Here is a 27,748-nt window from a genome sequence, read left to right as displayed (position 1 = left end):
CGGAGGAAGGGGCTGCAGTGGGGGGTGCACCTGCCGGGTGTCTTTGCTGAGGGGGGGTGACATTTGGCACACGGCCCACCCGCGACTCCCAAGCCTACCCGGAGCCATTGGGGGAAGGGGCAGAGGTGCGCCGCTTTGCCAGTGGCATTCCCACCTTCCTCCTTTGTTTTGATAGGGAGGCTTGGGAGTCACAGGCGGGTGCTGCGCCGAATGTCTCCCATTGCCAGCTCGCTCCACCCCCGTGGGAGGCTCGCTCCGCCCCCGGCTGTAAGGTGCGCGCAGCTCCATGCCCCCAAGCAGCTATCCTGGGCCTGGGAGGGCACCCTCCGTGCCCCGCCCCCTTGTGAGTGCGCTCTGCCCCCCTTGGAAGCGCGCCTGCCCTGGGCAGCACGGGAATATGCTCTGCCACTGGCTGCATGGCGGAGGCGGAGAGTGGCACAGCGATTGCGGCAGGGCGGCTGTCATATCTGGATTTCTAACCCCCCAAATCCTGCCCTAACAGCACCGCTGGTCAAAATACAAAAATGGAGGTTCCAAGTTTTTGAAGCATTAGCCATGTTTTACCAGCTCCTAGAACTGAGGTAGGCCAAAGTCTAGCATCATCCACTTCACCCCATTTTAGATGACGCGGCCATTTTGCTAAACATAGGAAACATTTTTGAGGCATTGCAATTTTAAGATATGCCAGTTTGAAGCAACAATTTCGAAGTGACACAAAGGACCTGCTTATTCTGGCATAAATGCAGTCACTGCTTTTGTTCATTGTTCTTCAAGATATCAGATCATACATTGTATGTTGCCAGTGCTGGATCTAGTCCCAATGTGAAATAACAGGTTGGAACTGCAGCCATAATTACTGGTGAAGTTAGATAGATCGTAGTTTCCATTCTTATTAGTTCATTGTTGTTGAATGAGCCATGACATCAAAATTTCCAGTTTCTACATGTGCTAAGGTCAAACTAGACATGATGTGGGAGATATGTGACTGGGCCTCCCAGGGTCTTTTTTCAAGTAGCTGTGGGGTGGTCCAAATTGGATCAGAGTTGCAGTGCTAGGGGAGGTCTTTAACACTTTCCCTTCATGCAGCTTCCCCAATAAATTGCTTCCAAAGTGCCATTAGCCATTGATGGGACTAAAGACTGGTGAAATATAGATACCTGTCCTTTTTAGGCTTCCATGAGAAATAGGCTATAGTAGCTTTAGGGGCAGCATCACTGAAGCTGGGGAAATGGCATGGAGAGAAAGTGTTAACCCCTTTCCCAATTTCAAGTAGTCTGTCAAATGTAGCCCCTGCCCTCAGCTGCTTTTAAATCTTGGAAAAAGAAGACATCGGGAGAACCAATTACAGATTTCCTACATCACACCTAGGCTGACCTTAAGTGCCACGTGTGCATTATATATGTGACAATTTCACCAACTTGTGCCACACCGTGCTGAAATGCATAGGATGGAGATGGCAAATGAGGTGTTGGATAGTTCCAATTGATTGTCCCATTGATGTTGGTTGAAACCACATGCTCGGATTGTGTCCATTTGAGGCTTAGATAATTTGAATTTGAAGATTTTGCATTGTGCAAATATTAGTGCTAGTTTAAGGAATGGTATTTTTAGGGTGTGGTTTCTAATTTTAAGCCTCTCTGGTAAATGTATCAGGTGTGGCTTTGTTGTGTTGGATCTGAAATAATCCATTGTTTTGGCAGTGATTGGGATTACTCCTTATTTTGGTAGCTAGATAAAGATATTTGTATATGATATGATATGATATGATATGATATGATATGATATATACTATATGCAGACATAGACTTGCACCAGCTGTGGAATGGAAGGATATTCACAGTTCCTCTTACAGCATAGAACACTTCCTTTGACAATCCAGACATAGGACTGTTAAGGTCTGCCTATTCATGCATCTGCTCAAGTGAATTCTCAGTGCTGATTTTCAGATATGGAAATTCAATAGACATGGAACAAGTTGTTGAATGGTTGGCATCCTTGTCTTTTGAAAAGATTGAGAATAAGCTTGTGTTCCTCACTAACCACATTACCACAAGTGCCACAGTCAAAAGGCCTTCACTGGTTTTTGCATCAATCACTAAGTGTGTCACATTTTAAAATATAGGTAGCTTTGCTGCAGCCTCAATGTATGGGAAAATATTGTACCATTCATATATACACTCAGGACTGAGGTGAGATTTGAACCTGGGAGTTCAACAGCTCATTTTCTTAGCCATTACACAATACTGTAGCATGTGGCTTGACAGTCAAACACACCTAACCAGGATAACTTGAACCAAAAAACAAACAAAACCCACACACCTCCATCTGGAAGAGCCATTTTAAAAAAATTCAGAATATTCAGGCTGCATACACACTATACCTTTAAGCACATTCTTCCCCCTAAAGAATTCTGGGCCTGTAGTTCACTCCTCACAGAGTTACAATCTGCAGCAACCCTTAACAAACTATAGTGCCCAGAATCCTTTGAGGTGAAGAAATACACTTTGAATGTGCTTTATGGGTAAAGTGCATATGCTGTCTCATGTGGTTTTAAATTTTCTTCCTGGAACAGCTGAAGCCCAGGTCAAATGACTCAAGTTCTACTAACTCAGCATGAGTAAATCCGGGAAGCCATTTACAGTGCTCACCTGGTTCCACTGCTTCTTGGCCAATTGTTATGAGACTGCCATTGTCACATAAAAGTGTATAACGATGCACCCAGAGAAGCTCTATGTAAACAGTTTTCTAGTTTTTTCCGAGAAGAGTATGCACTCTTAGTCCAATAGTCTACAAATTTTCCTCTCGATATCTCTGTGTTCAGAGAAAAATGTGTGTCTCTGGTTTCTGTAAGGATTTGGAGAAAATTCAGTTCAGTTCATGTTTACAGGTAAACCTACCAAACCTGCACTTTCTGAAACCATCTGTGAACCAAAACACAGCCAAGCATCCAAATTTGCCCTTCTCTGAATTTTGCAATTCAGTTATCCAGCCACGTAATGTGTACAAAAATCCATGTACTGGGATAAAGTCTACACAAAAATGCATACAGTTGTACCTTGGAAGCCAAATGCCTTGGCACTCGTACATTTTGGCTCCTGAGCGCCGCAAACCCGCAAGTGAGTGTTCCAGTTTGAGAACGTTCTTTGGAAGCCAAACATCCGGCGCGGCTTCTGCGGCTTCCGATTGCATGCAGGAAACTCCTGCAGCTAATCAGAAGCCGTGCCTTGGTTGCTGAACATTTTGGAAGTCAAACGGACTTCCAGAACGGATTATGTGCGGCTTCCAAGGTATGGCTGTATATTGGTGAAAATCACATTGCATTGAATGCATTACATTCAGAAACGTTGCTTTGCAAAAATGTGCGCCTTAGGCAACATTGCACACAAGCATGCATTAACAGTGTTATAATTGTTGTCGTTATTATTCACCCCCTTCACCCCAAGGTCAGAGGGGAGGTTACACAAATTAAAACACATTATTAGAAACAGTTTAAAACAACTTACATTCACAGTGATTGCTGTTTGCTCTGCCTTTGCTGATCTCAACTGGGAGGTTTTTAATCATAAATTCAATGTACTTTATATGTGCTTTATATAAATTGCTCTTATGATAATTGTTTTTAAATGTATTTATGCTAGTTTGGTTACATTGTAATGCACCATTACATTCCAGGCCATTTCCCTGGAAAAGTGCAGTAGAAATATAAAATAAATAAACGGATGAGGCAGAAAAATGCAGCACAAGTGAAGAAGACTAGTGAATCTTACTTTATTTTCATTTATTTATTGGTGAGGTTACTTCACCAGTAACTGTCCAGTTCCTTACCATCACCACCAGTCTTCCAGCTTGTTCAGTTGTGCGAGTTTTATCAGACTCATCAGTACTTTTCTGCCACAACTGTGCCCAATTTGGGCAACTGCTCTGGGACTCAGGGACAGCACAAATAGGAAATGTGTAAGTCATAGGATTGTCAGGGAGATACCATTTATACAATTCAATACACAAATTATCTGAGAGAGAGAGTTTTTGTTTGGAAGTCATATTCGTTGGACTTGTGTGAAAAGTTCTTTTCAGCCATAAACACATTAATCATCACTGGATATTTTAATGTCAGACTGCAAATTAGGCTCCACCTCCAGTTCCCAATAACAGTGAGCAGGCCAGTTGCATGTGGTTTATCTAGTCACATGCACAAACAAACACCTGAATTTAATGCATATGCTTGAGGCAGATACAAAACTTTGCCTTTGCATGCCCAATTTGGAAGAACTGGTTCTCTCTGTCTGCGTCCCCCACCTCACATATGCCCTAAGCCACATAGTGTTTAATCACTCAACAGTGAACTAATATAGATATATTTATACTTTGTGTGATTTCAGTGCTCATGAAAACTGCACCAGTGCATTTCCTGTGCCATGAATCACCAGCCTGCCGTTTTCCTACACTACAGATCTCCAGTCAAAATAATCCCTTTACTCATCCCAAGTAAGTGGATGCAGCCCAGTCACGGGTGGCAAACATTTTTTTTCTTGTAATGAAAGGAAGTGAGTAGTTCTACCTGCATTCACCTGCTTGAATGTAGAAGCAGTTTCTGGAAACTGTTTTCTCTTTAATAAAAGTCACCGAATATGAGCACATGTTTTTTAAGAGGAAGCTGTTTCTATAAAAGGGCTAGTTTGCTTATTGCTGAACTGGATTTAACATGATAACAAAGGAGTCACTTTATTTGCTGTGCTTAGACTCATTTGAGGGCAACCTTTCTGTTACATGCAAATGAATATATTTAAAAGCCAACAGCTAGTTCTTGTGGTAAAAAGCAGTTTTTTTGTTATTTTTTTATTTTCAATTACTAAAACCCAATAACAGCCATATTATCAGTATCAAATTACCATTCATATCCAAATATATGTCAGTTATAAAGCCAATTATGCAATTTGTGTCACTTCCCATGTGTTTGGTTTCGGGGTGCAAAGTTCTTATTTCTTCCTGCTTCCAAAATCTTGATTAATCCAATTACATTCAGTCCTGATCTTAGTCTTTTATCAACAGCTACAGAGTTCTTGACTTCCATTCGTATTTTTGTTGGTAAAAAGCAGTTGAGGAATGAACATTGAATCAGCTTGTAGAAAAGGGGGTTCTTTAACCATTATCCCTCATTGTTTCTCACTTTCTGCTGCAAACCTTTCCCCCATTTATTTCCCTGCTCTTGTTGGGTTCCTGAGCAGCATTCACCCTAAACAGACACAATCTCTTTCCTTGTTCCTTGTAAGAAGGCAAGTGTGATTACAGGAAAGGAGAAAGGTTTAAGAGTCAGTGTGCAAGATCATTGTGGGTGCTTATAACAATGCCCCAAGAGTACGAGGAAAGCAGCTTTGGAGAGGGCAATCTTCAGCTGAAGAACAGCAGCTGAGAGGGGATGCTTAATTTCCCCCATACAGTCTTTTCCCAACTCCAGGGGATAAACTGATGAGGTACAATGTGGAACTGATGAGTAAATGTGGATGAGCCCCAGATCACCTCCAAATCACCTGCTGGAGGTCCATATATTTGTTTACCCTTTTATGTTTACTCTATTCTCTGCTCAAAATCCATACAGACACACATCACACAAGGCCTTAGAAGATGAATACAAAAGCCATTAAAATATAAAGGGGAGCTGAGAAAGGAGGGGGAAAGATGGAGGCGTTGCTTTATAATGGGAGAAAGAAAGGGCTTATCTTGGTCCAAGATGAGCATGTACTCGGTAGAACAGTATGCTGGGGGCAGAGAGCTTTCCCATGGTATTGCATCAAAATTTCAAGCACTCAAAGGTCTTTGCAACCCTTGTTTCATTCTCCATTTTAGATCCTTAATGTTGCCAGTTTACAGATGGACAGCTGTAGGCTGGGTGATAAGGGCATGTCCAAACTTCGCTGGCTTCAGCTCTGGCACATTTGCGCATTTACATTTCTTCCCATTACTATCTGCAGTGAAAGAAAGCAGCTTCACTTTGTAAGTACAACAGTGTTAGTGGTCTGGGCAAAGGAAAAGGTGGGCTGTTTTAATCTGGCCCAACCTTTGTGTAATTTCATTGAAGTGGGGAGAAGAGTTCTTTGTACAGAATTGCTTAGTGTTGCATGTGCAGCAGACTCACCCTAGCACATGGCACACTTCCTTTCTTGTTTTGTTTGCTCGGAATCCTTTCTCCACCTGGAAATCTGTGTCTCTGTGTCACCTTCCTCTTCATGGAACTGCATTACCACCTGCTTATAAGCTCCTCCCCTGTGCACTCACAGTATGAGTTTGGCCACTCGTACCCAGACGACAGGTCCCTCCCAGCAAACACGGTGTGATGGTGTGGATTCCCAACACCTAGACCTCAGGCTTCTTCCCAGTCATGCTCAGAGAGAGAGCCTGATTCACAGCATCCAGGTAGCAGGCTCCCTCCTTCACACAGCTCGGTGAGTTTGCATGTTTTCCTGTTTGCTTGTCAGCCTTTTTGTTCCTCCAGATAGGCTGCCGCCCTTGCTTAAAATCATCTTCTTGTTCAGACACATACATCTTTCCCCTCTGGGCTTCTGCATCTGGGGCAAAGGCTGACACCTGCTATGCTGTGTCCTTTTTTCCTTAGGCAGTTTTAGATTGTGAAACAAAATTCCCATCTGAAGCGGGAAGAGTGGGAAGAATCCTTGTTTCAAAGAACCTTACTACCTGAAACAAGAAGTGGATTACAAATAAATGCATATCATTTCCATAGACTGCTTGGCACTTTACAATTTGAGTACTGAATGTCAGCTCAGTGTACCTCTAGACATAAAGGTAACATTGCCAGGAATTTTTGTTTTGTTTTGTTGTAGCTGGGATGCTCTGTGTGGGAACTGGAATGAAAAAAGTTTTGATAAGTATAATAACTCCCCTCTCAAAATTCCTATATACCCATTTGAAAACAACTGTGAGTTTAAAAAATGGAATTATTTGGTATGAAAATATTAAAGTTTAACTTTTTCTTTTCTCTCCCTGCCCCCCAAAAAATCCAGCTTTAGAAATAGGTGTGGTACTTCTGTGTTATCATTGTGTTAATTGGAACACAGATCCAAAGGAGCCCATAACTTGTATACTGAAGATGAGGGGAAGGGGGAGGGAGTTGGAGGCACAAGAGAGTTTGTTTGTGCCCTCAGGTTGTTGGGAAGCTGTTCAGCACCCCCTAAAAGTTCAATGTAGTTAATTTCCAGGAAACAGGACCATCTTCACAAAAGCAGGTAAAATAACTATGGAGTTCATAATGTTACAATTATCAAGCTTTACAAGGGAGTGGTTACAATGGCAGCATGCAATAGATACTGTTAGATGTGGTAGTAGCACATATTTTTAATGAGATGCTGGTGGAAATTAAGTTGATGTAGCTAGCAGTTCCATGGGCTCCCTTGGGACTGAGCAAATCCCATTCACTCTCTATGGTCTTAACAAAATTAAAAATTAAAAAAAATCCTTCCAGTAGCACCTTAGAGATCAACTAAGTTTGTTCTTGGTATGAGCTTTCGTGTGCATGCACACTTCTTCAGATACCTATGGTCTTGTTACAGAAGTCTGTTACATTCTCTCCTTGTCCTGTAAAGTGCAGGTACACACAGTTGAGAACATTCACAATTTACATGTGGCTTAAACAAGGTAGCAAGTAACAAGCAGTATTTATGAAGAGCTCTGATCAATTTTATGTAAAAAATGCACACACTGATACCAAGAGTATGATGTGATCCTGGGGCTTGAACACAAAGGTACTCAGGTGAGCATATGGCACCTGCAATGTTGTTGAACTCAGTAAAAACAAAAACCCATTTTCAACCCAGTCTAACCCTAACATGACAAACACACATCCTAAGGAATGTGGGGTGCCTAATATTTAGAATAGAAGTTGGGAATGGAAGCTGACAGATTAGAGTGTGTAATAGCACGGTCGTTTCAAAGGAACTGCTGCCACAACCTTCACCCCCCCTGTAGTGCGAGTGGGCCTCTCCTAGGTGAATTAGAGGTTGCTAAGTATAATAAAAGCGGCATCTTGAGAATGTGAGCCTGCTTGCCGTGCCTGGCGCTCCCTTTAAAGATAAACTTTCCCCTCTTACCCTTCTTAAGGGGCTATCTAGCCAAACCAAGATTTACGCTAATTGGTGTCCTTGCCCAGCTGGGAGGGAGAGTTAAAGATCAAACAGTGACCATTAGAGAAAAGCAGCGAGGCTGGGAAAATTGGGGAGTATACAGACACCCGGAGCCGCTGTTAAATAACATGCATACAGCTGCGTTAACTACCTGACACTTGTGAATTATGCCTGAGGTCCTTAGGGATTGGAGGATGTATATTCAAGCTTAAATCGGGTTGGATAATTATCGGGATACCACGGGGGATTATTATGTATATTAATCCCGCGTTTAGAGATGCTAATTGTCAGAGACCGGTGGCTGGTTTTGACCAGGAGGCTGTAACTCTCAGCTGGGGGCAAGCGGTTAGCTGCCCCGGGAAAACTCACTCTGTGTTCGTGCTGGATAGCCGAGAACAACTGTCTGTTACTTTAACCAAGCCTTGTGTGAGTATGTTTAGTTAGTTATATTTTACAACGTTCTTATTTTCTGTTTGTACTCTTTTCTAAGAAACGTGTAACCTTGTTTTAACTTCTTTGCTTTTAAATAAACTTTTGAACTTTAGTTCTGTTGCCTTGTTTTGCCTTTGGTTAATAGTGAAGCTGAGTCCAGCGTCTGACCATTCGGACCCTACCAGGTTCTTGAGTATCCTTTGGCTACACCGTAAAGTGGGCCAAGGTGTGAAGCCTGTGTAATTAAGGTGGAGGTGTGACTCCCTGACACCTCTATCGGCTTCACAGCAAGGGAGTGGTGGCAGCGTACCTGTACGTGTTTGGTTATGCTTTTTTGGGTTCCCACAGACCTTCCCCCGCCTAGCTAATAGCTCTACGGGGCTCAGAGGCAGATAATAGCCGAGAGGAGGAGGAGGGGCTGTGAGAAATCCACTACATGTTGGCAAGCGGTGGGATTTCGACTTCGCTGATCAAAGGCAAACTAAGAAACACTAATTGTGTAGGCACGTATTTCTTGTGAAGAGTACAAACGTTTTCTAATTGGATCAGTAAGTTAGGGATGGCAGGAGTGTCAGACCCGACCGAGACTTTGCAGACTCTGGACCGATGGGGGTCGAGAGAAAGTCTCAGTCCCCCGCCTTATGGGACAGAGTTACCAAAGAGACCAACTTCAAAGGGAGCGGAGGCTCCGTTGTTCTCAGATGACGACTCGGAGGGGGAGGAAGCTCACCGTTCCGGAGGGCCTCTAGCAGAAGCCAGGGAAGAGGTGCAGCAGCAATTCCAAACTTGTTGGGAGGAAGAGGTTCGTGCAGCCAAGGTGCACTTAGAGGGAAGATATTCCACAACTTCCGAGCCGACAGTACGCCCTAAGCAGACGGTGTGTGTGCCAGGTCGAGGCTGGGGTTCAGGCAGCCTTATGGACGTCCAGAGAGCGCGTCAGCGTCACCCTGCTGCAGCTGGACCAGCTAGCGTGGGGGAGCGGATTCAGCAGGAGCTGCCGAGATGCTTCAAGGAGGGCCGTGCCAGGGATGTGGATGACTACCGTGAGCCGGGACATCAGCCCAGGGGCCGTGCCAAAGACGTGAGTGACTATCAGGGTTTGAGACCACAGTTTAGAGGGCAGACCACGGATGTGGGGGACTATAGAGAGGCTCGCAGAGCCACTGCCCAGCGGGAAGAGGAGATGGGGCACCCTGTTTATCGAGAGGGTAGCCCTGGGAGAGCATATTCGCCGGATGGACAGAGGGGACCCAGGGGGCTGCCTCAATGGACTGAGCAGGGGGAAGTCTATCTGCCACGCCCAAGGAACCGGCAGGACTACTGGGAAGAACAGGCAGAGCGTCCGGAGGGACGTAGGGCGTATTACCCCCCTCCTCGAGAATACAGCCAGGGAGAGCGTCCCCGGGTTGCCCCAAGACGATCACCAGGCGAGGTGGCGTTGCAAGACATTAATTTGAAGCTCTTTCCTACTTACAAGCCACCCAATGATGTGTTAAGTTTTTTAACACTGTTCGAACTGACTTGCAAAGAAGTGGGTGTGCCTGAGCGTCTGTATATGACTGTTTTGCGATCTTTAGTCACAGCAGAGCTGGCTGATTTGTTGGGCCAGATGCCAGCGCAACAATTCTTAAATTATCGCCTTTATAAAGAGCTTGTGCTTCAACGTTATGGCCGCCAGCCGGAGTGCTATAGACGCGCCTTTCGAAAGGTGGACAAGTCAGCGTCCGCAGAGAACTTTCCTCTTGTTGCAGCAAAAGTTGCGCAGCAGTTTGATTTTTGGTTGTCAGCCGCAGAAGTGGATACCTTTGCGAAGTTAAGACAAACTATGATTTTGGAACAATTTATGCGCTATCTGCCTGCAGAACTGGCTAGCTTAGTGGCAGACCAAAATCCAACTACTTATGAGCAGGCTGCGAAGTATGCAGAATCGTTCCGCTTGAACAGGACTAATTTGGGCAATAAAAGCCAGCCGGCCGGAGGCCGATCTGCTAATTTAGGGTCGGTGGGGAAGGCTGCTTTTCAACCCAGAGAGTGGGAGGAAAAACCTGGAGTGGTGCCTAAGGACTCTGTGTCGGGGGGAGGCGACAAGGCTAAAATCACCCCTGCCTCAGGACTCTGCTTTTATTGCCGGCGCGAGGGCCATGTCAAAGCATTTTGTCCGCTTCTGAAAGAAAAGCGGGGCCCCGTAGCTTCGTCCACTCCGGCGGTCCGTGTGATCCAACTCCCTGAGGAAGACTGGGATGCAGAAATCCAAGCCCAGATGGCAAGGGAGACCACCGACCTGGACGGGAGGGAGCAGGGTTTGAAGCCGCCTGCTGTGGCTCCTAGAAGTATTATGTCTGTTGCCTCTGCTCCTAGTGTGGGACCTGTTGGGACTGGGACAAATGTGGCTGTGGCACCACACATAGATTGGGCGAATATGGAGTATTCTGCACCCATTAGAATTAATCGCATTACAGTTAACTCATTTCGTGACTCTGGAGCTGATATCACCAGCGTGGCAAAGAACTTGGTTCTGCCTCAGCAGACTCAACCAAAGCCTTTGGAAGTTTTCCCATGTGGGGTGGAAGCCATTTCTCACCCTACTGTGAGTGTGCCGGTGTCTTTTCAAGGGTCTGAGGGAGATCACTTCGAAATCCTTCATGATCCTGATGAGGGTAAGACAGTGGTTTTGGGGGAGGATGTTTTGGGTTACGAAGTGTCTCTACAAACCCTCTTTGAGTGTGTTCCAGAGACAGAGACACAAGCAGCTGAAGTGCCAGAGGAAGAGGAACAGAGCCATTCTTGTCAGCAGCTGGCTGAGAATCCTCAGGAGGAAGGGGGGCCGCCCTTTCCACCCAGCCAGGCCGCAGTGACTGAGTTTGGGACTCCTGCCGTGCTGGAAAATCTACAAGTGTTTGCAGCTGAGCAGCAATCTGATCCTTCCTTGCAAGATTGTTGGGAGGCAGCAAAGAAACCCTCTCGAGGGGAGAAACGTGTGGGGTTTTCGTATCAGAAAGATCTGTTATATCGACAGTTCTGGCCGAAGAGGAGTGCAGACCAGGACTGTGTTTTGCAATTAGTAGTCCCTATGTCCAGGCGTGAGAAAGTCTTAACTCTAGCTCATTCTGATGCTTTAGCTGGACATTTTGGGGTAAAGGGGACTCTTGAACGTGTCTCTCGTTATTTCTATTGGCCTGATGTTCATAAAAGTGTAAAAAATTATGTAAGGTCTTGTGATGTGTGTCAAAGGGTGGGGAATGCTCGAGATGCTAGACCTAACTCCTTGCAGAGTGTCCCTTTGGAGGCCCATGTGTTTGAAAAGTGGGGAATTGATTTATTGGGGCCTTTGCCGAAAGCTAAAGGCGGGAAGATGTACATCTGTTCTGTTTTGGATTATGCTTCTCGTTATTTGTGGGCGGTGCCTCTACCTAATACCTCCGCCCAAAGTTTAGTGAAAGCTTTGATGCAGGCTTTTTGCACTCTGGGTATGCCTAGAGTCATTGTTTCAGACCTGGGTACGAATTTTATGGCAGGACTGACCCAAAAGGTTTTGCAGGTTGCTAAGATTTTCCATCACCCTGCAGTGGCTTTTCAACACCAAGGAAATGGGGCGGTGGAACGGGTACAACGAACCCTGGGCCAGATGTTACGGAAATATGCCTTGGCTCATGGTCCCCATTGGGATCAGAACTTGCCCTTTGTAGTAGCTGCATATAATGACTCTTACCAGAGAAGCCTGGGGTTTGCCCCAAACCAAGTGGTTTTTGGGGAGACTTTTGAATTCTCCTCTGTCCATGCTCAGGAGCGAGTGGGAGGGGACCGAAGGAGAAGAAGGCATTAAGTTACCCTCTGTGTCAGAATATTTTGTAAACTTGAGAAAAACTCTGTCTGAGATCTGGGAACTTGCCAAAGAGAATTTAGAAGGGGCACGTGTGACCCAGAAAAGGGATTATGATGTGAAAGCAGTACAAAAGGATTTTGAGGTGGGAGACAAAGTCCTGATCCTGAAACCCGGTCGCCCACATAAACTGGATGTTAAATGGAGTGGACCAGGGGTGGTTACAGCTAAGCTAAGTACTGTGCGCTATTTGGTGGATTGTTCTGAGTTGCACGAGCGCCCAAAGGAGTACCATGCTAATTCCTTAAAACGGTACTTTGAGCCCGGGGTCCCTATCCTAGCCATTTCAGGAGGTTTAGGGGATACCCCTTCTGCACCTCTGGATCTTTTGGAAGAATACAAGCAGGCTGGTGCTATTTCAGATGTTTTACGGTTGCCGGGACTGTCAGAACGGCAAGCTGAGGAGCTGTATGAGGCCCTCAAGCCCTTTGAAAATACTTTCAGCACCAAGCCTGGTCGAACCCATTTGGCGCAGCACCACTTTAATACAGGGGATGCCGCTCCTATTGCCTCTCGTCCCTATAGGGTCAGTGAGGCGCATGCCCGCAGTGTGGAGGCGGAATTGAAAGAAATGTTGGACTTAGACGTCATAGAGCCTAGTAAGAGTCCGTGGTCGTCTCCTATAGTTCTGGTGCCCAAGGCCGGGGGCGGAATTCGCTTTTGTGCAGATTATAGGAGGTTAAACTTGGTGATTACCCCAGATGTTTTTCCCCTGCCCAGGGTTGATACCTTAATTGAGAAACTGGGAGGGGCCAAGTTCATTTCTGTGTTGGATTTGACCAAAGGATACTGGCAGATCCCCCTGACCCCTGAAGCGGCTGAAAAGTCAGCTTTTACCACTCATGTGGGGCTGTTTCAATTCAAAGTTCTCCCGTTTGGACTTCGAAACGCACCTGCCTGTTTCCAAAGGTTAATTAACTCATTAATTCATGATATGAGTGAGTACTGTTGTGCTTATTTGGATGATCTTGCCATTTATTCCAATTCCTGGCAGGAGCACTTGGAGCATGTACAGAAAGTCTTGTCCAGACTAACGGAAGCCAACCTGACGGTCAAGCTTGCTAAGTGCCAGTTTGCTCAGGGGGAGGTTGTATACTTGGGTTTCAAAGCTGGCTCTGGAAACATCAAGGCTTTAGAAGCTAAGATCCAGAGTGTGCAAGAGTGGCCTCGCCCTCAGACCAAGAAGGACGTGCAGAGTTTCATTGGTGTGGTTAATTACTATAAAAGGTTTATTGTCCATTTTTCCACACTGGCCAGTCCTCTGACTGATTTGTGTAAAAAGTCCTTACCCCTTAAGGTGAATTGGACTGATAAGTGTCAACAGGCTTTCCAGTTGCTAAAGCGAGCCCTAGTGAGCTCTCGTGTGATGCTTGCTCCAGACCAAAGTCGCCCCTTCGTGGTTCAGACTGATGCCAGTCAGACAGGATTGGGGGCTGTTTTAATTCAGCAGGATGAAGCGGGGGAGTGGCGCCCAGTGGTTTATTTGAGCAAAAAGCTACTTCCTCGAGAACGCAATCTGGCAGTTATTGAGAAGGAATGCCTTGCTTTGGTGTGGGCTTTGACAAAATTGCGCCCATATTTGTGGGGAAATGTCTTTGAGGTCCAAACTGATCATTCACCTCTGTGTTGGTTAGAGAGGGTGAAAAATACAAATCAAAAACTGTTGAGATGGAGTCTGACACTGCAAGACTACCAATTTACTGTGACCCATCTTCCTGGGAAGAAAAATATTGTTGCTGATGCTCTTTCTCGTATGTATCAAGCTGGAGAGTGATGCTGCTAAACTTAAGGGTGCTTGTCACTCACAGCTTGGCCAGATCTACCTCATTGTGTAAATAGTGCTGAAATTTCGGGACTTCACCCCAAATTTCATCTTAGACGGGAGGGTGTAGTGCGAGTGGGCCTCTCCTAGGTGAATTAGAGGTTGCTAAGTATAATAAAAGCGGCATCTTGAGAATGTGAGCCTGCTTGCCGTGCCTGGCGCTCCCTTTAAAGATAAACTTTCCCCTCTTACCCTTCTTAAGGGGCTATCTAGCCAAACCAAGATTTACGCTAATTGGTGTCCTTGCCCAGCTGGGAGGGAGAGTTAAAGATCAAACAGTGACCATTAGAGAAAAGCAGCGAGGCTGGGAAAATTGGGGAGTATACAGACACCCGGAGCCGCTGTTAAATAACATGCATACAGCTGCGTTAACTACCTGACACTTGTGAATTATGCCTGAGGTCCTTAGGGATTGGAGGATGTATATTCAAGCTTAAATCGGGTTGGATAATTATCGGGATACCACGGGGGATTATTATGTATATTAATCCCGCGTTTAGAGATGCTAATTGTCAGAGACCGGTGGCTGGTTTTGACCAGGAGGCTGTAACTCTCAGCTGGGGGCAAGCGGTTAGCTGCCCCGGGAAAACTCACTCTGTGTTCGTGCTGGATAGCCGAGAACAACTGTCTGTTACTTTAACCAAGCCTTGTGTGAGTATGTTTAGTTAGTTATATTTTACAACGTTCTTATTTTCTGTTTGTACTCTTTTCTAAGAAACGTGTAACCTTGTTTTAACTTCTTTGCTTTTAAATAAACTTTTGAACTTTAGTTCTGTTGCCTTGTTTTGCCTTTGGTTAATAGTGAAGCTGAGTCCAGCGTCTGACCATTCGGACCCTACCAGGTTCTTGAGTATCCTTTGGCTACACCGTAAAGTGGGCCAAGGTGTGAAGCCTGTGTAATTAAGGTGGAGGTGTGACTCCCTGACACCTCTATCGGCTTCACAGCAAGGGAGTGGTGGCAGCGTACCTGTACGTGTTTGGTTATGCTTTTTTGGGTTCCCACAGACCTTCCCCCGCCTAGCTAATAGCTCTACGGGGCTCAGAGGCAGATAATAGCCGAGAGGAGGAGGAGGGGCTGTGAGAAATCCACTACACCCCCCCTTCCCGACAGGGGCGTAGCTAGCTGCTCCAGCACCCAGGGCAGCGGGGGCAGGGCAATCCGTGCATAGGGGTGGCATGGCAAGCTGCCCACGGAATCCACCAGGGGAACGCAAGCCCCATGCTGCCGTTTTGGGCAGCGCAGGGCCCTGAGCCACCGCACCACTCCCAGGAGAGACGTGTGGCTTGGGCGCACTGCCAGGCCCCATGGTAAGTGCCTTCCCCCATGGTGTGCCATTTGGTGTGCCTGAAGGAGCATCTCCATCCCCATCATTCTGTCCGGACACTGAGGTCCAGTGCCGAGGGCCTTCTGGTGGTTCCCTTGCTACGAGAAGCCAAGTTACAGGGAACCAGGCAGAGGGCCTTCTCGGTAGTGGCACCCGCCCTGTGGAACACCCTCCCACCAGATGTCAAAGAGAAAAACAACTACCAGACTTTTAGAAGACATCTGAAGGCAGCCCTGTCTAGGGAAGCTTTTAATGTTTAATAGATTATTGTATTTTAATATTCTGTTGGAAGCCGCCCAAAGTGGCTGGGGAAATGCAGCCAGATGGGTGGGGTATAAATAATAAATTATTATTATTATTATTATTATTATTATTATTATTATCATTATTATTAATTTTGTCACCTCCTCAGGGATGACACCCGGGGTGGGTGAAATTGCGAGTCAGAGGTCTATGGGGCAAGGCTCCAATTGGCTAATTAGATCAGTTCTCGTTAAAATGTGGACCAAATACATTTCTCCTCCCATGAACTGGTTATCACTGGCCAAGACTATTTCATTGTATTGAGAATGTCCTTAGCCTGCAGCCATACATCTGGAATAAGCCCCACCCTCTCTAATTTGGGGATGCTGCTAACATGAGTGCCTAGACATACCTACTTACTGGAGTCAACGTGTGTGTTTTCTACTTGGAGTGAGCTCAGATGCCATCTAACTTTCCAAGTGATGAATATATTCCAAACTCAGTGCTGATTTCCTCTTTCCCCTTCACAATAGAGATATGGAAACACATTCCATGTCCATCCCTTAACATTTAAATCAGGAAATTGTATGTGACAGAGTTACTCTGTTTCCATAATTATAAGCACATTAAGACCTGCTGTCAGCTAGCTCATAGCTTTCCCCACAGTAAAGCCATATTGAATTACAAACAGTACCTGTTTTCAAAATTTAGGACATGTTTTGTTGGCGACCATGTAGTTTTCTTTAAAAATAATAATTCCGAAACTATACTAAAGCATGCCACTGTCAGTTGTTTGATACCCCAACATTGTATAAATGAATGATTGGACTCATTAGTTGAAAAAGATTCATCACATAACTTGTAAAGGACCCCTGGACAGCTAAGTCCACTCAAAGGCGACTATGAGGTTGCGGCGCTCATCTCGCTCTCAGGCCGAGAGAGCCGGCGTTTGTCGACAGACAGCTTTCTGGCTCATGTGGCCAGCATGACTAAACTGCTTCTCGCGCAACTTGTATTATATCCCTGTTAACCTAAATCAGAGCAACATGGGAAATTTGGTTTATACCAAGCCATTTTTAATAAACAGCTTAGAGGCAGGGCCAGCCCTACCATTAGGCAGAGAGCAACAGCTGCCTCAGGCAGCAGTTGCCAGACCATTTCCCCTCTGAAGAGGCTGGTCCTTTAGAGGAAATCTGGCACTGCCACACCAACCCCAACCTGCCCACAACCAGCCCTCTTTTCCTAGCTTCTTACTTACAAGCCGTCAGAGGTTGGCCATGCCTGTGGTGGGCTCTGGCTTCATCTTCTACTGTTGGGCTCCCTATCTTCTACCCTACCAGTCCCAATGGGCACCAGTCTCCATGGTTCTTCCTGAGTCCCCTAAGCTAGACTGCTGTGCACTTCAAAACCTAGCCTATGGTGAAGGATGCTGCTCCTTTGCTAGTGTTGAAATAAAGTTCAATGGGCAGTCCTGTCAGAATCTGGGGGCACCATCTTGGCTTTTGCCTCAGACATCAAAGCAACTTGGGCCAGCCCTTCTTAGAGGTTTTATTAGAAATAAATAGAAATAAGTCACACCACTGGGCCACCTAGCTCAGTACTGGCACCAACCAGCAGCAGCTCTCCAAAGTTTTAGGCAAGAGTCTTTTTCATTCATACCTGCAGATGCCAGTAATTGAACCTGAGACTTTCTGCACACAAATCTTGTGCTTTACCACTTAGCAATGGATCCACCCAGACATGCCTCCCCTCCAAAAACCAACCTGTCAGAACAATTTATTTTCAAAAAAGAATTGACGTATTTCTTAATGCTCATGTGATAAAGAGACATTGTGAAAGGGATTTCACAATTGCAACAGGGTGAGATTTCATTCTTCAGGCTACAATAACTTGAATCAGCACTCTTTCCATGTGATGGAGATTTCCCAGTGTAAAGGTCACTATATGGAACATTCTGCTATATGCAGCTCCATCATTATGCCATTTTACAGTTTCAAATATGCAGTCATGTAGGCTGCAGTTTGAATCAGAATAGCAGCATAAGGGGAGACGAGCTTCTTAACCCTTTGCCCTGAAAATTCCTGCCCAAGATTACCCCAAAATGCACCCCCCCACACACCAGATAAAGGGAAATGGGCCAGTTTTCAGCAGGGAAACAGCAAGGTGGCTAAGAAGGCCCTCTCTCTGTGCCAATTTTTGTGTCAAAACTGCAGCCACAGCGCTTGCCTTGTTTAAGAAGAGATAAAAGCATAGCCCCATGTGGAATATTTTCTTCTACTATCTGTCAAGATAAGGGGGCTAGAAGCTGGACCCTCTCCCAAGAAAACCCACACCAAAAGCAGAAAACATACAAAACTTTGTTTGGGCTAAGTACACACAAACTAAAATAAAACATCAACTAGGGTTAGGGCTTTGGAGCAAGACGCAAGACACACAGGCACAAACTTTAAAGTAAGCCTGTTACTCAGCTGACCCCCACTCCACCCCATCGAGGGGGCCGGAAGGTTTTATCGTGACTTCTTGTCTGGTGTTGATCTCTTGACCTACAGGTGAAACTCAAGAGTCCAGCTACGTGCCAAAAAAGCATGAGCAGAGAGCTAAGGAGAGTTGCTCTCAAGATAAGACCAAGGCCACAACCATCTCCAGCTTCCTTAACCAGTTAAGCACCAAACTTTGACAATATCCATAGTAAGAAAATGGCAATGCCCCTCTGCAGAGGAAAGAAGTGTACTATACAATTTAATCAAGGTTATCTGTCCTGTAGGGGGCCTCTCTGTTGTGTTCCTTGGAAGTTTAACCTATTGATTTGTTGAACAGGCAATGCCTTATATGTCCTACTTCTCATTATTAACAACAGCACCCAAATCCATGCTCCGCTGCCAGGGGTGGAGAGCAGGTGGGTGTGTGGCTGGCGCCCCCAGGGGCATGGTGCACATCGGGGGCCTGGTACGCTGCCTGCGAGGGTGTGGCATGCATTATGGGGATGTGACGTGGTGCCTGTATGGCCATGACACCCGGCATGCAGGGGGGTGCATGGCGCGTGTCCAGGGGGGCGCCACGATGGCACCCTACTGGAATAGTGGTGCCGAGGGCAGTCGGCTCCCTCCACACCCCCGTTCCTCCACCAGTGCATACAGAGGGTGTCAAAAGCTTGAGACTGCACAATACATGGCATAGTGCCATAGATTACGGGGCTTGACTAAATGCTCAGGGACTCAGAATTGAAATTCTAAGGTTCCAGTGATTGAATAAGTGCTTGACTCCCTGGGCCAAAGTTAGCTAGCTCCTTGTGGCATCAGAGCACCTAAGCCAGTGACATTCAGAAGGGCCTCCGCTACCAAAGAGGTTATTGTGACATAATTGCATCATGAAAGGTGGGCAAGCAGAAATGACAGAGGTAGAGGAAGAAAATACAGAAGGAGGGATGGGGACAAGTCAATGCCAGTCAGGAGGGAGATCCTGGGTGTTTCCAGACAAGAGCTCTATATTACAAATCGGTCATACAGATCTAGTTTTTCTCTGTGTGCGACTGGCACATTAATTTCCTCAAATTCAGGGTGTTCCCCCCCCCAAGCCATGGATTTTCATTTCTATTCCATCGCTCGCCATCCACACCAGTGAGCAGAGCTCAGTGGAATGTATTTAAGCTGTGTTGTTTAGCTCCTCCCCTAAGTCACACCTCTCCTGCCCCACAGAAAGTTATTTTTTCCACTCTGGGCATGCATTAGTGATTCTGCATCTGTGCGTGTGTGCCTTTAAAGAAATCACTGGAATTGCACAAGACTTAGCTGTCATGTTTCATAGTAGGCAAAATGGTTGCTCGTGTTTTATTGGGGGTGGAGCAATATCCATGTCAATGTGGCTTTTAATTTAATATTGAGGTCAAAAAACTGCAGCAGCAATGTAGTACCAGAATTATATGAAAGAGGTCTTCTGCAAGACCACCACAATAAAATGTATAAACAAACAAACAAACAAACAAACAAATAGTCTGATATATGTATTGCAATTACAGCCTCTAGGATAATTCCCCACATTTACTGTGTGGAGATATTGAGAGAATAGATCCTCTGAACTGGGTTGTTAGAATTCGGATGTGCCTTCAGCATGCAGCGTCAATGGAAAGCTTCAAGTTATTATTAAATTATTAATTTATTATTTATAACCCCGCCCATCTGGCTGGGTTTCCCCAGTTGTCACAAAGCAGAAGTGGCAGAAGTTTAAGCTGGTTGGAGGGGATCGGTGGAGCTGTTATGTTGAGTAGAATACATATCGAGAGAGAGAAAAGCCGTATATGTTGAGGGATTGATTTTTCTTCCACTAAAAAGGGAATATTGGAAGCAATAGCTTTAGCCATCATTATACAAGGAGTGCATTTTAGTGCAAATGGTATTTCATTTGGTAAAGGTAAGTATTTCATCTGGTCTTTGGTTCATGGGATTTCATTACGAAAAAGCCTCTGAGAATCAGCCCCTGATTTCTCATTCAAAATACAGTATAATGGCATCTCTTTTTTACCAATAGAAAGTCAGTTTATATACTATTTATATACAATTATTTCCATATTTTGTTTTTAACACGTCCCCCCCCCCCAATTTCTTCTTCTTCTTCTTCTTCTTCTAGAAATCAGAATTTAAGGAAGAAGTTCTTTGCAGGACAATGGCACTGGTGTCCAACAACACAGCATTAAACTACCTCCTTTCAAAACTGATAGAAGACTATGAAAGCAAACCCAGCCACCCTACAGTTGCACCAGTCGTTGCAACAAATGACCATCTGGAAGTCATTTACATACTCCTATTGCTTGGCTTCTTTGGCTTCTTCACATTTGGAATAATGATGAGCTACATCCGCTCCAAAAAGCTTGAACATTCAAATGACCCATACAATGTGTACATTGCCACAGACATTTGGCGGAAGAGGGACAAGGCCAGCTTGAAAGCCAAGGTGATGGAAAATTATAAATCAAGCTTCGTCTTGGAAAACCAGCATGCTGTAGAACAGCCCACCAGTCACATTCCTGAAGTGAACTCTTCCTAACAAATGGGCAGCTAATCTTACAAGCATCATACTGAATTTTCCAAAACTATGAAAGTAAGCAGTTTGTGGCCTATATTTACCCTTTTTTTAAAGAAGAAAAGTTCACCCCCTGCCTCTTCAGGGCTGGATTTAGGTTTGATGAGGCCCTAAGCTACTGAAGGTAATAGGGCCTTTAATATGTCCAGCTGTCATTTGTCAACGACAAATTGTCGCTGTTTTTTGTGTTGATTATATGCTATATGGTAATTTATGGACCTACTGTAATAGGAATCTAAAGCCGTTCGCACATAACAAATAGGAGCCTACACAACATAACACAAAACAAAACACTGTTGCTGTATGTAGGTTTTATTTTATTTGTTTTTTATCTTATATTTTGGAAATGTACATCCAGTTTTTGGGGGCCCCCAAGAGAGTGGGGCCCTAAGCTATAGCTTGTTTAGCTTATATGTAAATCTGGCACTGCCTCTGTTCAACCCCCTTAGCATAATGAGAAATGTGCATCTGTAGCATTTAGAAACCCAGTGCATTTTGGAAGACTATTCTGTACTGGCAGCTGCTGCTACCATCTTGGGAATCAGGCTGCTGAAGGAGATATATGCTGACTATAATCTACTCCATAAGGAAGGAATTCCGCAAAGAATTTGGGCGAAAAAGAAGAAGAAGGAAGTAAATTAAGCCTCATTCCACAAACATATTCTTAACACCAACAGGAAAATTAAACTACAGACCAGAAATGTTGTTTTGATTTCACATGGGGTTAGGTATTTCCTTTCAACCTACTGTAAACAAGTTACTGGTCCATATGGGATGGAAGATGACAAGTCAGTTTAATGTAATGCTAGTCACATTATTTCCTTGTGTGCAACAAGGCACCCCAAACTGGCTGGCTTTTAGCCACTTCATACTGATGACCTGGGGAAGGTGTTTACTTTGGTATAGCAATTAGAAATAGCTGCGAGTGACTGTGCAACTTCAAAGCAGGCAGCCGGGGGACAGGGGACAGGACGGGACACAGAGATACATTGCTAATGCTATGATGGTTCTGAATAAAATGCATCAATAGGTGGCACCCTAGAGCAAATGAACCTACATACAAGTATTCTGAAAGCCAATGGCTCTACAGAGCATTTCTTTTCCATTCTTGAAGCTCTACTGTTTCCTTGCTTTTGTTTTTGAAAGCTCTTTATCATAAAGCCTTGTATCTCTACATTTAATCATTGCTTCTTGAAACCGAATTCTCCCCTGCTAACTTCTTTAGTATTGGTGCTCCCCTCTGTTAAATTCTATCTGCATATGTGTGACATAAGTGTAATTTCGGTACTTTCTTCTCATTCCTTCAAAGAAACCATTCTGCATCCTAGTTCTAAAGTTGTGTCTCTCAAAATGCAATGTATTTAAGTTTAGAACCTAGACATTATTGTGTTAAATCAGCTAGTTAAATCACATAGTTCACATCCATTCAAATCAGTGAAAAACCTGAAGTGAAAATCCATAGAATGCAAATTGCAGAAAAAAGTCCTATTACAGATCAGTAGTTTCCCCCCCCCCCCCGAATACATGACCCTGATTCCTATTATTAATTTACAAAGCCGATCTTCTCAAATAATGTGTTTTCTCTTCAGTATTAATTATTTCCATTGAAGGTGCCTGTAGTTTCTGGTTATTATATAACTTTTGTATTATTTTAAACCAATGATTTCCTTTATTTTTAAAAAGGAAGATTGTGCCTACAATTCCTCTATAGAGGAACACCTCATTGTGGGGAGGGGCGGTTAATGTTGTGATATGGGGCTATATTATTAGGGTTGCAGGTGACCTGAAAAAATGGCCTAGACTGTTGTGCTTTTTGCCAGAGTATGATTTGCAGAAATCAACAGGTAAACCTTACTTGATATGGAGGTAAATATGACTACAGATAAAAAAATGCTATAAAAGGCACAACTGGTAAAAATGGCACCTCTATTTGCCATAAGTTTAGAGTGTTTTCCATGCAATTGTAATTCTTCTTTATTGATGTGTAAATTTTCTTTATAAAATTTAATAAAGTGTTAATAAAAAAATATGTAGCACATTTGTATCTTGATAATATTCCACACCATGGCAAAGCCATTCTGATTATCTAAAACTAAAGATTTTAGTGAACAAAATGCCTAGTTTTCGTTTTGTTATAAATCAGACATCTGATTTTAATGCTTGTCCATTCAAAGCATATTGTTTGTGCAATTAGTTTGCCCAAAGAAATAGTATGCTTTTAGGTATTTGCTCCTTACTTGTACATGGCACATAATGCAGCCAGTGTGGGGAAGGCTAGGATAAGAGGCCTTTTCTTTTACAAAAAAAAATCAGTTTGAAATTATCAACATTGATCATACTTTGAGTTTGTTCAGGTCAAGTATACATTATACAGGAAATGGAATAAAGAGATAAAGAGAGATATGGGCTCTTGGTTGCCCATAATTACCTTTGCAATAATCTTACAATTTTTTCGAAGGCATCCAATCTGATTTTGGCATGTTTTGCAATTCATTATAGAATTGCTCACTAATCTTGTGTAGTAGAAGCCATCCATTCTGTTTGTTTAACTATACAGTAGTGAAAAACTCACCAAGCAATGGTTTATCATTGATTCCCAATAGAAGCTTTTGGGGGGATGGGGGTTAAATTTGGATTTTAAGGGCTATATATATATATATATATATATATATATATATATATATACCAAGAGAGTAATTTACAATCAAACTCACAGTGTGGTATAACAGCTAGATGAATGGGTTTCAGGTAATTCAGATCCTGCTCAATTTTGAAGCTTAGCCTTATGGAAGTTATTGAACATGGGATACAAGCCTGAAATGTATTGTAATGCAATGAGCCTTATGCTTTTGATGTGGAGTGTTTTCTGGCCACAAAACTCACCCTGCAAACATTTGCAGCTCAAAGTATTAGCAATGGCATTGGCTTTACTAACCTCAGAGTTTCATTTCTTACACATATAAATTTGGTTTTTAAAACATGAGTCATTATCATATCCGTACTATTTTGATCATTGCAATGTTATGATAAGAGCTGCTCTGTTTATCTCTCCAACCAGCCAGCCACAGACAGTGAATGACAGCAGAAAAAAGTAAACACAGAAAGAGTGTAAAGTGTTGGTTGACATTGAATGTATTTATAGTTGTGTTGACATGCCCCAAGTGTAAGGAAAATGGCTTTTGTGTCTAGCAATGTAGAATTCTCTGCATGCAAACACATCTCTTCAGGTTTGCAATGTAAGGAATGGGTTTTAGTTTTGCAGGAGCACCACCTGGTGGTTACATGATGGACTAAGGGCTTCATATGACATCATCATAATCAACAAAATGTCCTAAGGAATTGCTGTTGGTAACAGGATGTGAGGCATAGGATGTGGACCACACTGCTTCTTGGCATTGGAGTCATAATGAAAACATGCTAACCCATTCCTATATTACACCTGAGTTTTTATTATAGGCTGGGTGCACACTGTGCCTTGGTAAATGATGCAGAATGTTTTTTTTAAAAAAATATTTTTATTAAAGATTTTCTTGATTTACAAAGGTAGTGCAATGTCTCTCCCGTATTTTTCCATATAACATTTTTACAAATCAGTTTTTGTTGTTGAGACATTAGGAAGAAAAGGGGGAGAGAGGTGGGTAGGACGGGGAGATAGGTGGGGTGGGGTGACGATGTTTCTTTTTTACTTGATATGAGTAGGGTTTGGTGTCATCCATCTACTCTCAGCATCCAGAAACATCATAACCAGACACTGGAAAGACCTGTCAGGAGTAAACATGGACCAATGGTAGTAGTATAGGAAACAGCCCTCCTAGAAAAACTAACCAGTAAGCTGAAACTGACACGGGGACAAACTGAAGAAGACACCTTCACCCCGGTATGGTTCCCCTTCATCACACACACAGCCCAACAAGACAATGACAAAAATCTACCGACAGCATACAAATCAATATGGCTAACCTGACCCAAAACACCCACCAACCCCACTCACACAGGAAACCAAAGATCACCACAGCCAACCACAAATGAACAATCACACCCCCGCCAACCCCAATCTCTCTCACCGCCAAAGGAGCACAAGCAAACAACAGAGAACCTACACAAACAATGCAGAATGTTTTTAAAGATAAAATGACCAAATATGGTTCAGTAGTACTGTATTATCCAAAATGCCTTTTGAGAGAAAATGCAAGGCATAGCTAAATCAAGTTTGTAATAGCATAACCGCAGATGGTATTTTACAATAAGAAAATGCTAATGAGAAAATGCTAATAATGTTTCCATTTCACTTCGTCAGCATCACCCAATGCAGTGTGCATGAACACACGGACAGACACACAAGCGATCTTTATTTTACAAGATGTCATATATCAAAATAAGTTGCAAAGGACCTTCAAACATTACAGAGGCTTTGTTTTCAGATTCTGGGAAAGAAGCATGTGGAGGATGAATATAAACTTTAACATCGTCCTCTAACATTGGTGGACACAGGGACAAAGCCTAGAAAGAGAATTTGCAGTTTAATGAGTGAAACTAATTATACACACTTTCTTGGAAGTAGGAGCCCAATGGCTGGTATTCAACTGCAATATACACTAAAGTAGTATTGTGCCATTTTAAATAGCCATGGCTTCCCCCAAAGCATCCTAGGGACCACAGTTTGAAGTGGTATGATACTGCTTTAAATGCACAGTGCAGATGCAGCATAAGTTTTACTCAAAGCAGACCTATTGAAATTAATGGAACGAACTTAGTTATGTTTCATAATTTCATTGTGTCTTCCCTGAATAAAACTTAGGTGAATGCTACCCAATGGGACTTACCCCCAAGTAGAAATGCATAGGATTGCACTTCAAATTTCGACTGTAAATATTCCCATCAGCCTCAGCCAGCATGACCAAAGGTCAGGGATGATGGGAGTTGTAGTCTAGTGACATCTGGAGAGTCAACATTCCCCCACCTCTAAAATAAAACATAGGTGAAGGTATTCCTAGTACTACTATGATATATTTCCAGAGAAAGATACTTTGTTCTCCAAGATGCATCTATCCTTAGTTCCAGTAGCAGCTGGTGAAGTGGTGTGGGTGGGGCTTACCAAGAGGGAGATGGCAGAGGCGGAAAATGGGGAGCTCAGGCTGGTGTGGCACATCGTGGCAGCAGCATCCCATTGGCTCCGCTGCCATGTGTCACACCTTGCTGAGCTCCCTGCACCTCCCCTCTCGGTAAGCCTCAATAACCCCCTATGATGTTGAGAAGCCAGGATAATAATGGTGCCCCACCCCCCATCAGCTGCTGCTGCTGCTTAGTTCATGGCTCTTTCTGTCTCTTTCCTCACCCAAAACTACAGGGTCTTCCCCACCACCATTCCATTTATTTACTTGGTGCCATACTTGTGCATGATGTTCTACAGAGGCCAAGAGTACAGGTCCTGCCACCAGGAGCTTACAATCTAAAATTCCTTCCAGTAGCACCTTAGAGACCAACTAAGTTTGTTCTCGGTATGAGCTTTCGTGTGCATGCACACTTCTTCAGATACACTGAAACAGAAGTCACCAGGCCCTTATATATAGTGAGAGAGTGGGGAGGGGTATTACTCAGAAGGGTGGTGGGAATGGGTCATTGGCTGATAGGTGTGGAATTTTGTTTTGACTATGGCAGACCAACACGGCTACCTACCTGTAATCTAAAATTCGACACACAGGGAAAAACAGGGGAGAGAAGTCAGGTGGCCGGATGCAAAGGAAGAGAGTGCTTCTGTACCTATAATAGCTGTGTAGAAGAGGGGATTTCAAAGTACATTTCTCCTTCTGCACAGCTATCAAAGGTGCAGGAGTCCTGTCTTCTTTTGCATCTGGCCAACCTAGAGGGACTGGAGTACGGGGGGAAATGGGGGAACTAAATTTGACTCAGTTGCATGAAGGGCTTTTTTTTCAGCCGGAACTCACTGGAACTCAGTTCTGGCACCTCTCAGGTGCGCGCCATTGCCATTCCAAGAGAACAAGGGTGAGTTCTGGCACCTCTTAAGGTTTAGTTACAGCAGTGCATAGGAGCATTCATACTTGTTTATTATTACTATTATTATTACTCCTACTCCTACTACTAGTATTTATTGGCTCTCTTATCCACCCTTCACCATAATAAGGTCTCAGGATGGGTTACAACAATGTAAGATTAAAATCAGTTAGAACAATTTGCAATTCAAACAATGGGGGTGGGTCCTAAAATTATATGTCTCAGGTGCCAACGGCCAGGACAAAGAGGAGGTGTGCCTCCACACGATGAAAGCTACACAATGAAGGTGCCAGACACACTTCTGTGGTGAGGGAATTCCACAGCTCACATTAGTCCCTGCTTCTTAGAAGGGTGGGAGGGGAAAGGGTGTCTCCTTTAAGGTTATATCCCATTAAAACATTATTTCCTAACTGGAAGCTTGCCAGTCATTCTGATGTCCAATTTGCAGCATGGTTAGCCAGAGCTGATATGAGCATTATCCATCACCAAGAGAAGTCAGCAGAGAAGGGTGAAGCATTCCTCTCTCTCTAGTGAAGTACGAAAACATACCAGCATATCAACCTCCACCACACACACACACAAACACACACACACACACACACACACACACACACACACCTGTGACATTTTTAGAGTCTCTGTAAGGGTTGACACTATTCTCTGGTACATAGCTGTCAACTTTTCCCTTTTCTTGCAAGGAATCCTATTTGGAATAAGGGAATTTCCCTTAAAAAAGGGAAAAGTTGACAGCTATGCTCTGGTATGACTTCTGTTTGTGTTTGTATGAAGAGCACAAAACAGCAAGTGACATTTCTCTGGCATGGTA

General features: G+C 44.1%; 1 protein-coding gene across 1 annotated transcript; it reads left to right on the top strand.

The window, feature by feature from the left end:
• The first annotated feature begins 4,180 nt into the window (after positions 1-4,180).
• On the top strand, positions 4,181-20,955 carry KCNE1 (potassium voltage-gated channel subfamily E regulatory subunit 1). The gene is made up of 2 exons (XM_033146985.1): positions 4,181-4,485; positions 20,458-20,955. Exon 2 carries the CDS (start codon positions 20,494-20,496, stop codon positions 20,872-20,874), a length of 381 nt encoding a protein of 126 aa, XP_033002876.1. The 5' UTR covers positions 4,181-4,485; positions 20,458-20,493; the 3' UTR covers positions 20,875-20,955.
• Positions 20,956-27,748: the final 6,793 nt, after the last annotated feature.

The sequence above is a fragment of the Lacerta agilis genome, chromosome 4 (genome assembly GCF_009819535.1).
Source record: "Lacerta agilis isolate rLacAgi1 chromosome 4, rLacAgi1.pri, whole genome shotgun sequence".
NCBI classification, from domain to species: Eukaryota; Metazoa; Chordata; class Lepidosauria; order Squamata; family Lacertidae; genus Lacerta; species Lacerta agilis.
Note: the sequence above shows the minus strand (reverse complement) of the source record. Positions and strands in the feature narration are given on the sequence as shown.